This window comes from Heterodontus francisci, unplaced genomic scaffold (genome assembly GCF_036365525.1).
Source record: "Heterodontus francisci isolate sHetFra1 unplaced genomic scaffold, sHetFra1.hap1 HAP1_SCAFFOLD_377, whole genome shotgun sequence".
Classification (NCBI taxonomy): Eukaryota; Metazoa; Chordata; class Chondrichthyes; order Heterodontiformes; family Heterodontidae; genus Heterodontus; species Heterodontus francisci.
This window is the reverse complement of record NW_027142041.1, coordinates 740,899-754,666: the sequence shown is the minus strand read 5'-3', so window position 1 is coordinate 754,666 and position 13,768 is coordinate 740,899. Positions and strand designations below refer to the sequence as shown.

At 44.5% G+C, this 13,768-nt stretch overlaps 1 protein-coding gene across 1 annotated transcript in view; it reads right to left on the bottom strand.

Annotated features, from left to right (window-relative positions):
* Positions 1–13,768, bottom strand: part of LOC137366348 (adenylate cyclase type 8-like) — a 266,926-nt gene that overhangs the window by 118,293 nt on the left and 134,865 nt on the right. Inside the window, exons 9-13 of the mRNA XM_068028243.1 lie at positions 11,726–11,924; positions 10,445–10,546; positions 4,678–4,839; positions 2,282–2,593; positions 843–902 (exon numbers count right to left, since the gene is read on the bottom strand). Of these exons, the coding sequence (XP_067884344.1) occupies positions 843–902; positions 2,282–2,593; positions 4,678–4,839; positions 10,445–10,546; positions 11,726–11,924 (835 nt within the window). The remainder of the gene's footprint in view (positions 1–842; positions 903–2,281; positions 2,594–4,677; positions 4,840–10,444; positions 10,547–11,725; positions 11,925–13,768) is intronic.

Here is a 13,768-nt window from a genome sequence, read left to right as displayed (position 1 = left end):
GCAGGTGGGGGCCTATGTGACATTAACTTTTTTTCTCTCTTCATAGATGCTGCCAGACCTGCTGAGTATTTCCAGCATCTGAGTATTTTTGTTTTGTTTCAGATTTCCAGCATCTGCAGCAATTTTATTTCATAATACTTCTGTTAAGTGAGAATGGGAAATGTTGTCCTTTAGCTTAGGAAGCTAAGAAAATAAAAAGGGTTGTTAAAAGTACTTTGGCTGCTGAAATACTTGCTCATAAGGATATGGGATTCTTTTTGTCAAACATTAAAGTGAGATTCTGTACAACGACCATACTGAAGATAGTATACCCATCGAATATTATGTAGATAATCATTCCTCGTGGGATGGCTTGAAACAAATGCTGGAGAGAAAGGAAATCTTAAAATTAAATAGATGGATTACGCTCATGAATTATCTGAATGTTTTGCAAAAAGAAATGCATGTACAAAGAAACTGTTAGGGGTCCTACAGGAGGGGCATCTCACAACATAATTCTTTGCATAGAACATTTGATTTAATTGGTTTTGAAATGTTGGTAGTTTAATTTTTATTTGAAGAGAGAGAAAGAAATCTGTTTAATATAAAATAATCATGTTTAATTATATGCAGGTGATGGGCATTACCTTGTGCTCCTGTAAATAGGAACAGACTGAAACTGCGCTAGTTGAGTTCGGAGGTGCATGTTTGCAATGTGTATCTCTGTAAATAAAAACCTACAAAAAGGTGTGTAAAGATTAGCTCCTATTCTATCCTTCATCACCAGACTTTCTGGAATATACCACCACGGCCCTACTCTCTCTCCATAGCCCTGTATCAACCTGTAGTTTTGGATGGATTACCTTCTCAAAAGCAACTGAGGATGGGCAATAAATATTAGTCTTGCCACTGATGCCAACATCCTGAGAAAGAATAAAATAAAATCCTTGGCTCTGTGTCGTGTACTCAGCTGGCAATATTATATGTGATGTGCCAGAATGCAAAGAGCTGAGCCCCTGCCAAACCCCAGTGGAGAGGATCCCATGAGCTCTGCCACTTGTGAAGGAATCCGTCCATATTGAGGGGTTATAACGTTAAAGGAATTATTTTCCTATGAATGAGGGATTAAAAATTTAAAAAGCGTTAATCTTCCTAAAAGGTTAAAAAAATTCATGGACATGCCTCTGGGTTAAAAAGCTTGCCTCATCTTTAAACCATAAAGGCAGCTTCTGAGAAGAGGGATCTGTTCCTAATGTCACAAAGCTCACTACACAATAAAACATTAACAACATAGCTTTTGTGATAGTTTGCAAAACTACCACAGTGTAATAGTTGATAGCCTTAAACCACAACCAACTGAATTTCTGAAAAAGCTAACCAAACCCAAAAATTTTGAAATAAAGTTAGATGACTAATGAAAAATAGACCATCACAAGGCTCGCAGCTTGTCTTTCTTAGAAATCAAAGAGGGCCGACCTTACCTAGTAATTAATAGTTATACAACCTTTCTTTGGAATTAAATAGGATGAACCTTACCTAGAAATTAAGAGTTATACAGCCTTATTTGGGAAATAAAGGGGGACAAACTTACTTGCAGTTGAGGTAACACCCCCATACGTAAGAAATTATTTATGCAACTTGAAACAGTCTAAATATTGGAAGCACACAGTGGAGTTTTGGATCTGTTGGACTTGCGCCAACGTTTCTCAAGGTAATGGTATGACTACTGGAGGAAAGTGATGATAGTTCTCCCCTTAACAGGGAAAGAGGTATCTCGCTAACTCTACAGTCAAAGATTTAAGGTAAATGTTACTTTAATAATTGATGGATATCCTACTTTTAAAATATCCATATTTAAAAATTGGATTCTCTACTAGAAACCAGATTGTACATTCTATTTTTTCCTAGAATTATTAGAATTGCAATTGACTGTCTCACTGACTGTGCATTGCATGCTTGTTTTTTTAATAAACTTTTATATAAAGCAGAACTTATATTGTCTCACAGTCTTCTAACATGTGAACCCACCACCATACACTCTTTAATGGGGAGGTACATTGCTGAGGACAGATTCCCGGACCCTCATAATATCTGGGTTATTATAATCTGGCTGAAACTTGATAAAAAGGCTATATGGAGGACAGTAAAATTGTCAGCTGGTTCCTTTCCTATAGGGAGCATCGGATCAATCCTTCAGACCAATTCAAGTATCTTTGGAATCTGTCTTTCTCAATCTTAAATTGAGAGTGATCATCTGAGATCTGCCTGATTCAACTGGGATTATAATCTACTACACACTCACCATGTCATATATAGATGAGATAAAGTTGACCACGATGGAGAGAAGCATGAGGGTCATTCTGACATTGTACGTCTCCTGAATCCAGCCGCATAGTTCGTGCAAGGCCTTCGGGAGACAGCTGAACGCTTCAGCCAAACTACAGAACTGTAGCCAGCAGTAAATAAACATGATGGAGATGAAATGGCCGATCCTCATTTGATGCCTGTAGGTAGAAGATACATGGGTGGATTTGTGTGCAAGACATCTCTCCAAAACCTCCACATACAACATGATCCAGTGCCTGTTGACACATGGCTGAATAAGACAGCCATCCTGCACATGGCATAATCCCACAAGAGGCATAGATTCATTTATGGCACAGGAGGTGGTAATTCAGCCCATAGATTCCATGCCAGCTCTCCATGAAGCTATCCAGTCAGTCCCAATCCCTGTGGTTCTGCAAGTCTATTTCCCCCAAGAGGCCATCCAGCTTCCTCTCGAATGCACTGACTGTCTCCGCTCCCAGCACCCTTGTGGGCAGTGAGTTTCAGGTCATTACCAGCCACTGCGTAAAAAAGTGCTTCCTCATATTCCCCCTGCATCTCTTGCCTAAAATTTTTAATCTGTGTGCCTTCATCCTTGTACCATTAGTTAATGGGAACAGTTGTTCCTTGTTTAACTTAACTAAATCTTTCATAATCTTGTACACTTCCATTAAATCTCCCCTCAACCTCCTTGTTCTAAGGAGAACAAACCCAGCTTTCCCAATCTAACCTTGTAACTAAAATCCTCCATCCCTGGAACCAATCTGGTAAAACTCCTCTGCACCCTCTCAAGGATCCTCACATCCTTCTTGAAGCGTGTTCACCAGAACTGGATGCAATACACCAGTCGTGGCCTAACCAGAGCTTTATAAACTTTCAGCATAAGTTCCCTGCTTTTGTACTCAATGCCTCCATGAAGTCTAAGATCCCATATGCTTGACTAACCACTCTCTCAATATGTCCTGCCACCTTAAAAGATCGATGCACATGCACCCCCCAGGTCCCTCTGTCTTTTACTCTTAAGAACTGTGCCATTAAAACTATATTGCTTCTCCCTATTCCTTCTGTCAAAATGCATCACCTCACATTTGCCAGTGTTAGCTTCCATCTGCCACATCTCAGCCAACTCTGCTAGCCTATGTCCTGTTTCAGGCGGTTCATATCATCCTCCTTGTTTGCTGCACCTCCAAGTTTGTTGTCATCGGCATATTTTAAGATTCTACTGTGTATTCCAAGATCCAAGTCATTTATACATGGCAAAAAAGCACAGGTCCCAGCACTGACCCTTGGAGAACATCACTGTCTACCATCCTACAGTATGAAAAGCAACTATTTACTATGACTCACTGTTTTCTATCCTTAGGCTAATGTTTTATCCAAGCTGACACTGACCCTCCTATTCCATTGTCACCACCTGTAGTTTTTTTCCGGGAAGATGCAGCTTGCCTTTAAGGCTTGCAAAGGATTAGTATTGCTTTAAGAACCAGCAAGCCTCAGGAGTTATAGGAAGGTGTTTAGTTTAGTTTAGTTAGGAGAGTAGATTTCCTTCTCTAAAGGACATAAGTGAATTGATGAAATAAAATTTCCATTGCCTTAGAAACAGCCATTTGGAGACTGCGATTCAAATGGTGCATTCTCGTAACCATAGATACAGCCACTGGGAGTGAGTATCGAGATACATTTGTTACAATTCAATTTTGAACTGGCTTTTTAGTTGAAGACAGTTTGTTCTAACAGAACACAGACACAGAGGACACACGTCACAGACAGCTGTGATGTTTAGCACCTGAAAAAGAGCTCTCAGCCATTTAAATTGAAGGAATAGGATTTTAGTCTGTTTAATTATTATCTCTCAAAATTCTAAGAAAGTCAAGCCAAAAAAAAAATCTCTGGTAATTTAAATTGAAGAAAGGGAAGTTATACTGTCACAATCTTTTATCCCTCAAAAACTCTAAAGTCAGATTGATTCTATTAAAAGTGTTTGCAAGTCATTAATTGTTGAAATTCGCTGGAGAAGGAAAGCATCACCTACTACTGGAATTAAACTATGGACTGTTCTACTGTGGAAGAACCTTTGTTCCCGCATCGGACGACTGTGAGCACTTCAAGCAACATTGGACTGTAAATTTGCAATGACTCTAATTTTTTCTAATTTAAATGTCATTTGTATCTTCATAGTGAAGAATAAGAATTTAGTTCTTCTAATTAAAGAGTTAATTTGTTGATTTAAAGACACCTGGTTTGGTTAGCCTCATTTGGGGATGAATACATGGTACAATTTGGCTGGGTCTTTCTTTAATTTGAAAAGTATTAAATGATATGTTAGGTGATATGTGGAGGGACGGGGTTGATTTTACAGTGTGTTTCTCCCACCACAATCAGAATCGTATATTTTGATTGGGGGCTTTGACTGGAGCGGTCGGTCGTAACACCATGAACCTCTATTTTGTTAGCCAGCCTTTTATATAGTAGCTTATCAAATGCTTTCTCAAAATCCGTGCAAACAACATGCACCGCATTCCGTTCATCAACCTTCTTTGTTATTTATTCACAAAATTCAATTAGATTAGTCAAGCATTGTCTGCCTTTTACCAATCCATACTGGCTATCCTTAATCAACACAAAGCTTTTTTTTTATTGGTTCATGGGATGTGGTCATCGTTGGCTCTGACAGCGTTTATTGCCCATCCCTAATTGCCCTTGAGAAGGTGGTGGTGAGCTGCCTTCTTGAACCGCTGCAGTCCATGTGGGGTAGGTACACGCACAGTGCTGTTAGGAAGGGAGTTCCAGGACTGTGATCCAGTTTAAGTGAAGGAATGGCGATATGGTTCCAAGTCAGGATGGTGTGTGACTTAGAGTCATAGAGTCGTACAGCATAGAAACAGGCCCTTCGGCCCACCGCGTCCATGCCAACCATAATGCCTATCGATACGAATCCCACCTGCCTGCATTAATTCCATATCCCTCTATGCTTTGCTCATTCAAGTACCTGTCCAGTTGCCTCTTAAATGTTACTACTGTTCCTGCCTCCACCACCTCCTCAGGCAGCTCATTCCAGATATCCAGTATTCTTTGTGTGAAAAATTTACCCCTTTGATCCCCTTTAAACCTCCTCCCTCTCACCTTAAATCTATGCCCTCTTGTTTTAGTCACCCCTACCATGGGAAACAGACTCTGGCTATCTACCTATCTATGCCTCTCATAATTTTATATACCTCTATCATGTCCCCTCTCAGCCCCCTTCGCTCCAGGGAAAACAGACCCAGCCTATCAAATCTCTCTTTATTACTCAAGCCTTCCAAACCAGGCAACATCCTTGTGAATCTTTTCTGCACCCTTTCTAGCTTAATCACATCTTTCCTGCAGTGCAGCGACCAGAACTGCACACAGTACTCCAAATGCGGCCGAACCAACGTTATGTACAACTGTAACATGACGTCCCAATTCTTGTACTCAATGCCTCGGCCGATGAAGGCAAGCATGCCATACACCGCCTTCACCACCCTGTCTACCTGTGTTGCCAATTTCAGGGAACTATGTACTTGCACCCCAAGGTCTCTCCACTCAACAGCACTCCCCAGGGCCCTGCCATTCACTATATGTCCTGCCCTGGTTTAACTTCCCAAAATGCATCACTTCACACTTGTCTGCGTTAAATTCCATTTGCCAATCCCTTGCCCACTTTCCCAGTTAATCTATATCCTGTTGTAACCTTAGACAACCTTCTTCACTGTCCACTATACCACCAATTTTGGTGTCATCTGCAAACTTACTAATCAAGCCCCCTCCATTCACATCCAAGTCATTAATATATATGACAAACAACAGAGGGCCCAGCACCGATCCCTGCGGCACACCACTGGTCACCTGCCTCCAATCGGAAAAACAACCCTCCACTACCACCCACTGCCTCCTATCACCAAGCCAATTTTGTATCCAATTTGTGAGCTCACCCTGGATCCCATGTGTTCGAACCTTCTGGACCAGCCTACTATGCGGGACCTTGTTAAAGGCCTTGCTAAAGTCCATGTAGACAACGTCCATCACCCTGCCCTCGTCAATCCTCTTGGTCACCTCCTCAAAAAACTCAATCAAATTCGTGAGACAGGATTTCCCACGCACAAAGCCATGCTGACTATCCCTAATCAGACCATGCCTTTCCAAATGCATATAAATCCTGTCTCTCAGAATCCCTTCCAATAACTTTCCCACCACTGATGGAAGGCTCACTGGCCTGTAGTTCCCTGGCTCATCCCTGCTGCTCTTCTTAAATAAAGGTACAACATTAGCTATCCTCCAGTCTTCCGGTACCTCACCCGTGGCTAACGATGATACAAAAATCTCTGCCAGGGCCCCAGCAATCTCCTCCCTTGCTTCCCATAGCATCCTGGGATACACCTGGTCAGGCCCTGGGGATTTATCCACCTTAATGCGCTTCAAAACCTCCTTTGTAATGTTGATATGCTCCAGGATATCGCTGTTCCCTCCCTTGAACTCACTAGCTTCCATGACCTTCTCCACGGTAAATACGGACGAGAAATATTCATTTAAGACCTCGCCCATTTCCCGTGGCTCCACACATAGATTACCACACTGATCCTTAAGGGGACCTACTCTCTCCTTAGCTACCCTTTTACTCTTAATATACTTACAGAATGTTTTAGGATTCTCCTTTATCTTATCTGCCAGGGAAATCTCATGGCCCCTTTTCGCCCTCCTAATTTCCTTCTTAAGTGTAGGCCTACATCCCCTATACTCCTCGAGGGACTCGCTTGATCCCAGCTGCCTATACCTGACATATGCCTCCTTCTTTGTCCTGACCAGACCCTCAATATCCCTCGTCAACCAAGGTTCCCTAAACTTGCCAGCCTTGCCCTTCCATCTAACAGGAACATACCTCCACCTCTGTCATGCCGGAAAGATCGGTACCACGGAACATTGAGCTGCCAGTCCTGCCCATCCCCCAACCACATTTCCGTAATAGCTATAATATCACAATCCCATGTACCGATCCATGCTCTGAGTTCATCTGCCTTACCTGTAAGGCTTCTTGCATTAAAGTAAATGCAGTTTAGCCTACCAGACTTTCCACACTCCCTGTCCTGCCCCTGCCCGGCCTGCCTACTGGACTTGCTTGCTTTAACCTCTACATTTGCCTCAACTATCTCATCTGAGAGACTACTACTTTGGGTCCCACTTGGAGGGGAACTTGCAGGTGGTGGTGTTCCCATGCATCCGCTGCCCTTGTCCTTCTAGTTGGTAGAGCTCGCAGGTTTAGAAGGTGCTGTCTAAGGAGCCTTGGTGCATTGCTGCAGTGCACCTTGTAAATGGTACACATTGCTGCCACTGTGCGTCAGTGGTGGAGAGAGTAAATGTTTGTGGATGAGGTGCCAATCAAACAGCTGATTTGTTCTGGATGGTGTTGAGCTTCTTGAGTGTTGTTGGAGCTGCACCCATCCAGGCAAGTAGAGAGTATTCCATCACATTCCTGACTTGTGCCTTGTAGATGGTCACAGCCTTTGGGGAGTCAGGAGGTGAGTTACTTGCCGCAGGATTCCTCGCCTCTAACCTGCTCTTGTAGCCATGGTATTTATATGGCTACTCCTGGTCAGTTTCTGGTCAATGGTAACCCCCAGGATGTTGATAGGTTGGGATTCAGTGATGGTAATGCCATTGAATGTCAAGTGGAGATGGTTAGATTCTCTCTTGTTTGAGATAGTCATTGGCTGGCACTTGTTTGGAGAGAATGTTACTTGCCACTTATCAGCCCAAGCCTGGATATTGTCCAGGTCTTGCTGCACTTCCACACGGAATGCTTCAGTATCTGAGGAGTCATGAATGGTGCTGAACATTGTGCAATCATCAGCAAACATCCCCACTTCTGACCTTATGATTGAAGGACAGTCATTGATGAAGCAGCTGAAGATGGTTGGGCCCAGAACACTACCCTGAGGAACTCATGCAGTGATATCCTGGAGCTCAGATGATTGACCTCCAAAAACCACAACCATCTTCCTTTGCGCTAGGTACGACTCCAACCAGCGGAGAGTTTTCCCCCTAGTTCCTAGTTTCACTAGGGTTCCTTGATGCCAAACCCGGTCAAATGCTGCCTTGATGTCAAGGGCAGTCACTCTCACCTCTTGAGTTCAGCTCTTTTGTCCATGTTTGAACCAAGGCTGTAATGAGCTCAGGAGCTGGGTGGGCCTGGCGGAACCCGAACTGAGCGTCACTGAGCAGGTTATTGCTCAGCACTGTTGACGACACCTTCCATCATTTTACTGATGATTGAGAGTAGACTGATCAGGCGGTAATTGGCCGGGTTGGACTTGACCTGCTTTTTGTGTACAGGACATATCTGGGCAATTTTCCACCTTGCAGGGTAGATGCCAGTGTTGTTGCTATACTGGAACAGCTTGGCTAGGGGTGCGGCAAGTTCTGGAGCACAGGTCTTCAGTACTATTGCTGGAATATTGTCAGGGCCCATAGCCTTTGTTGTATCCAGTGCCTTCAGTCCTTTCTTGATATCGCACTGAGTGAATCGGATTTGCTGAAGACTGGCATCTGTGAGGATGGGGATATTTGTGGAGCCACCTCCTCCTGTTAGTTGTTTAATTGTCCACCATCATTCACGGCTGGATGTGGCAGGACTGCAGAGTTTAGATCTGATCCGTTGGTTGTGCGATCGCTTAGCTCTGTCTATTGCATGCTGCTTACGCAGTTTGGCACGCAGATAGTCCTGTGTTGCAGCTTCACCAGGTTGATAACTCATTTTGAGGTATGACTGGTGCTGCTCCTGGCATGCCCTCCTGCGCTCTTCATTGAACCAGGGTTCATCCCCTGACTTGATGGTAATGGTAGAGTGGGGAATACGCCACAAGGTTACAGATTGTGGTTGAGTACAATTCTGCTGCTGCTGATGGTCCAAAGCGCCTCATGGATGCCCAGATTTTCATTGCTAGATCTGTTCGATATCTATCCCATTTAGCACGGTGGTAATGTACACAACAAGATGGAGAGTATCCTCAATGTGAAGATGGGACTTTGTCTCCACAAGGACTGTGCGGTGGTCACTCATACGAGTACTATCATGGACACATGCATCTGCACCAGGCAGACTGGTGAGGATGAGGTCAAGTATGTTTTTCCCTCTTGTTTGTTCCTTCACCACCTGCCACAGACCCAGTCTAGCAGCTATGTCCTTTAGGACTCAGCCAGCTCGGTCAGTAGTGGTGCTACCAAGACACTCTTGATGATGGACATTAAAGTCCTGCACCCAGAGTACATTCTGTGCCCTTGCTACCCTCAGTGCTTCCTCCAAGTGGTGTTCAACATGGAGGAGTACTGATTTATCAGCTGAGGGAGGGCGGTAGGTGGTAATCAGCAGGAGATCTCCTTGCCCATGTTTAACCTGATGCCATGAGACTTCATGAGGTCCGGAGTCAATGTTGAGGGCTCCCAGGGCAACTCCCTTCCGATTGTCTACTACTGTGCTGCCACCTCTGCTGGGTCTGTCCTGCCAGTGGGACAGGATATAGCCGGGGATTGTGATGGCGGTGTCCGGGACATTGGGGCCATGGCCCAGAAAATGCCTCCAGGAGAGGCCTGCCAAGGGGTTTTATGCCAAGAAGGCCCCGCCCCATATTACTGGTGGCAGTGAGGCCTCATGGTGGTCCCCTGCCGCTCGGCGACGGGAGCAGGATTTAAAGATAGGTCATTAATGAATTAAAGATCCTGCTCCCATCGGCCATACCGCTGCCATATTCAGGTTGCCAGGACTCCTGCGCCTTCAGATCTCCAACTGGAGATCAGATGTGGGACACTGGTGGGGAAGGCAGAGGAGGTAAGTTTTCAGGGCAGGCAGGGGGAACAGAGTGAAACATTTCCTATTGGTCTCGGGAGTTGTGGAAAGGGGTGAGGTTCAAAGTTTATCAACTTTGGTGGGGGTCGGGGGGAGGTCAGGACCGAAAGGTAAGTTTTTTTTGCAGGGAGGGCAAATAATGATTTGTTTTGTCGTTGGGGGATGGTGGGAGAGGGTATCGAAACATTTATTAAATTTCCCATTTTATAACCACATTCCCTATAATTTAAAAGATTTAAATGAATTGGAAGGGCTTGAAGCCCTTTAAAAATGGCGCCGCACCTGCACGGTGGAGCGGACTCCGTTGCCGAGGACGGAACCCCCGCCCTCTCCCACGTCATCAGCGGCGGCAGTCAGCCCCGGCCATGTAAATGTGCCGACGCGCTAAATATTGTGGCAGCTCCGTGCAGTAAATGTTGCGTATGCGCCCCGCCATTTTTGAAGCTCGCCGCCGAGTGGGAAAAATTCAGCCCATTGTCTGTAAGGTATGATTCCGTGAGTATGACTATGTCAGGCTGTTGACTGACCAGTCTGTGGGACAGCTCTCCCAACTTTGGCACAAGCCCCCAGATGTTATTAAGGAGGACTTTGCAGGGTCCACAGGACTGGGTTTGCCATTCTCGTTTCCGATGCCTAGGTCGGGTGTTCGGTCCGGTTTCATTCCTTATTGACTTTGTAGCAGTTTGATACAACTGATTGGCTTGCTAGGCCTGTGGGTCTGGAGTCACATGTCAGCCAGATCTCTCCAACTGCCTGTTGATGCTTTCCCTTGATAATTGTTTCTAAAACCATACCACAACTGATGTTAAACTAACTAGCCTGTCGATGCTGGGATTGTCCTCACACCCTTTCCTGAAAACGGGGTCACATTTTCCATTCTCCAATCCTCTGGCATCTTCCCCATATTCAGGGAAGATTGGAAGATTATGGCAAGCCCTTCCACTATCTCCATCCCCACCTCTTTAACAACCTGGAATGCAAGCCAACTGGACCAGGTGACTTATCTACCCTAAACACAGCCAGCCTTTTTAGTACCTCCCACTTTGCAATTTTTATCCTGTTGACTCTCCTCTCTCCACTTTTACTGATATTTTTTCAGATTCCATTTCCTTAGAGAACACTGATACAAAGTATTCATTAAGTATTCTCGCCTTGCCCTGCGCTTCTAAGCATATATTACTCTCTTTGTCCCTAATAGGCCCCATTCCACCATTTACTCGCTTACTATTTATACGCCGGTAGAAGATTCCCTTTTACGTTGACTGCCATTCTATTCTCATGCTCTTTCTTTGCCAGTCTTATTTTCCTCTTTGTCTCCCCTCACAACTTATTGTATTTAGCCTGATTCTCACCTGATGAGTTCACCTGACATGTATCGCACACCCGCCTTTTTAGTTTCATCATAATCTCTATCTCCCTCATCATCCTAGGAGCTGTATTCTTGGTTCCCCTACCTTTCACCCTTATTGGAATGTTCCTAGCCAGTACCTGAAACATCTCTTCCTTAAAGATAACCTATTGTTCCAATACAGCTCTTCCCACCAGTCTGTTGTTCCATATTACCCTGGCTAGATCCCTTCTCATCGCGTTGAAATTAGCCCTCTTCCAATCTAGATATTCTACTGTATTTAGTTCCTTGCGTTTCTGCATTACTAGTCTAAACCATATAATATGATCACTCTTGCCCAAGTGCTCCCCCACAGACACTCGGTCCACTCGGCCCACCTCACTTCCCAGCACCAGATCCAGCAATGCCTCCTTTCTAGTTGGACTGAGAACATACTGATCAAGGAAGTTCTCCTGAATACATTTCAAAAATTCCTCCCCCTCCTTTCTCTTTACACTAACATTATCCCAATCGATATTTGGGTAATTAAAGTCCCCCAATATCACCACTCTATAGTTCTTGCACATCTCTGATTTCCTTGCAAATTTGCTCTTCTCTCTCTCTATTTGGAAGCCTGTAGAAAACCCCTAGTAAAGTGATCATACCCGTTTTACGCCACAACTCTAACCAGATGGATTCTGTCCTTGCCGTTTCAAGGACATCCCTTCTTTTCAACGCTACAATGTCCTCCATAATCAGGACTGCCACCCACCTCCATTTTTTCCTTCTCTATCCTTTCTGAACACTTTATATCCTTGTATATTAAGCACCCAGTCCTCACCATTTTTAAGCCACGTTTCCGTTGTCAACAACCTTATTCATCACACTTTGCATGTTTACACAGATGCATGTAATCTTGTCTTTGCATTTCTCGTAGTCCTTCTCAGTCCACTTCCAGCTAATACGAAACTACTCCCTTCTCTAATACTGTCCCACACTCTCACCCCATTTAATACTTTATTATTTCCTACTCCAGTGCAACCTATCTCTTCCAATTCTCTGTGCATCTTGGTGTTCCTCTCTTGTATTAACCCCTGGTTCCAACACCCCTGCCAAACCCCACCCCTGGAAGAAGAGTGGAAGAGCAGTAATGATAGGGAATTCGATAGTCAGGGGATCAGACAGGCGTTTCTGTGGCAGTAAATATGACTCCAGGATGATGTGTTGCCTCCCTGGTGCCAGGGCAAAGGATATCACGGAGCAGCTGCAGGACATCCTTCTGGGGGCGGGTGAATAGCCAGAGGTCATGGTCCACATTGGCAGCAATGACATAGGGTGGAAGAGGGATGAGGTCTTGAAAGCAGATTTTAGGGAGTTAGGAAGGAAATTAAAAAGCAGGACCTCCAAAGCAGTGCCCAGTGCCAAGTGCTAGTGAGCATAGGAATAGGAGGATTGATCGATTGAACACATGGCTGGAGAATTGGTGTAGGAGGGAGTGCATCAGACATCTGAGGCATTGGGACCGGTTGTGGGGCAGGTGGGACCTGTACAAGATAGATGGGCTACACCTTAACAGGACTGGAACTAACTAACAGGGAGATTTGTTAGGGAGGGTTTAAACCTGCTTGTCCGGGGGATGGGAACGTGAGGGGTAACTCAAATTGGAAGGAAGTGAAACTGGTAACAGGAGGTAGAAAAGTAGAAAGTGACATTAGAAGGCAGGTGAAACAAAGGCTTAGAATGCAAAATGTCAAGAAGACAAGTTTAAGGGCACTCGACCTGAGTGCACACAGCATTCGCAACAAGGTAGATGACTCGAAGGCCCAAATACAGGTAAATGGGTATGATCTAATTGCCATAACAAAAACGTGGCTACAGGGTGACCAAGACCGGGAACTGAATATTCGACATTTAGGAAGGACAGGCAAAAAGGAAAAGGAGGCCATGTTGCACTGATATGGGAAGGGATCAGTACATTAGTAAAGGAGGATCTCAGATCGGAAGAACAAAATGTGGAATCTGTTTGGGTTGAGCTAAGAAACAGCAAGGGGCAGCAAACATTGGTTGGAATGAGTTATAGGCCACCAAACAGTAGTGGTAGTGTGTGGGGCATGACATTAATCAAGACATTAGAGAAGCATGTGGCATGGGTAATACAGTAATCATGGGTGACTTAAATCTGCATATAGACTGGGTAAACCTAATGAGCACGAATGCTTTGGAGGACGAGTTTATGGAGTGTGTTAGGGATGGTTTTCTAGAGCAGTATGCTATTTTAG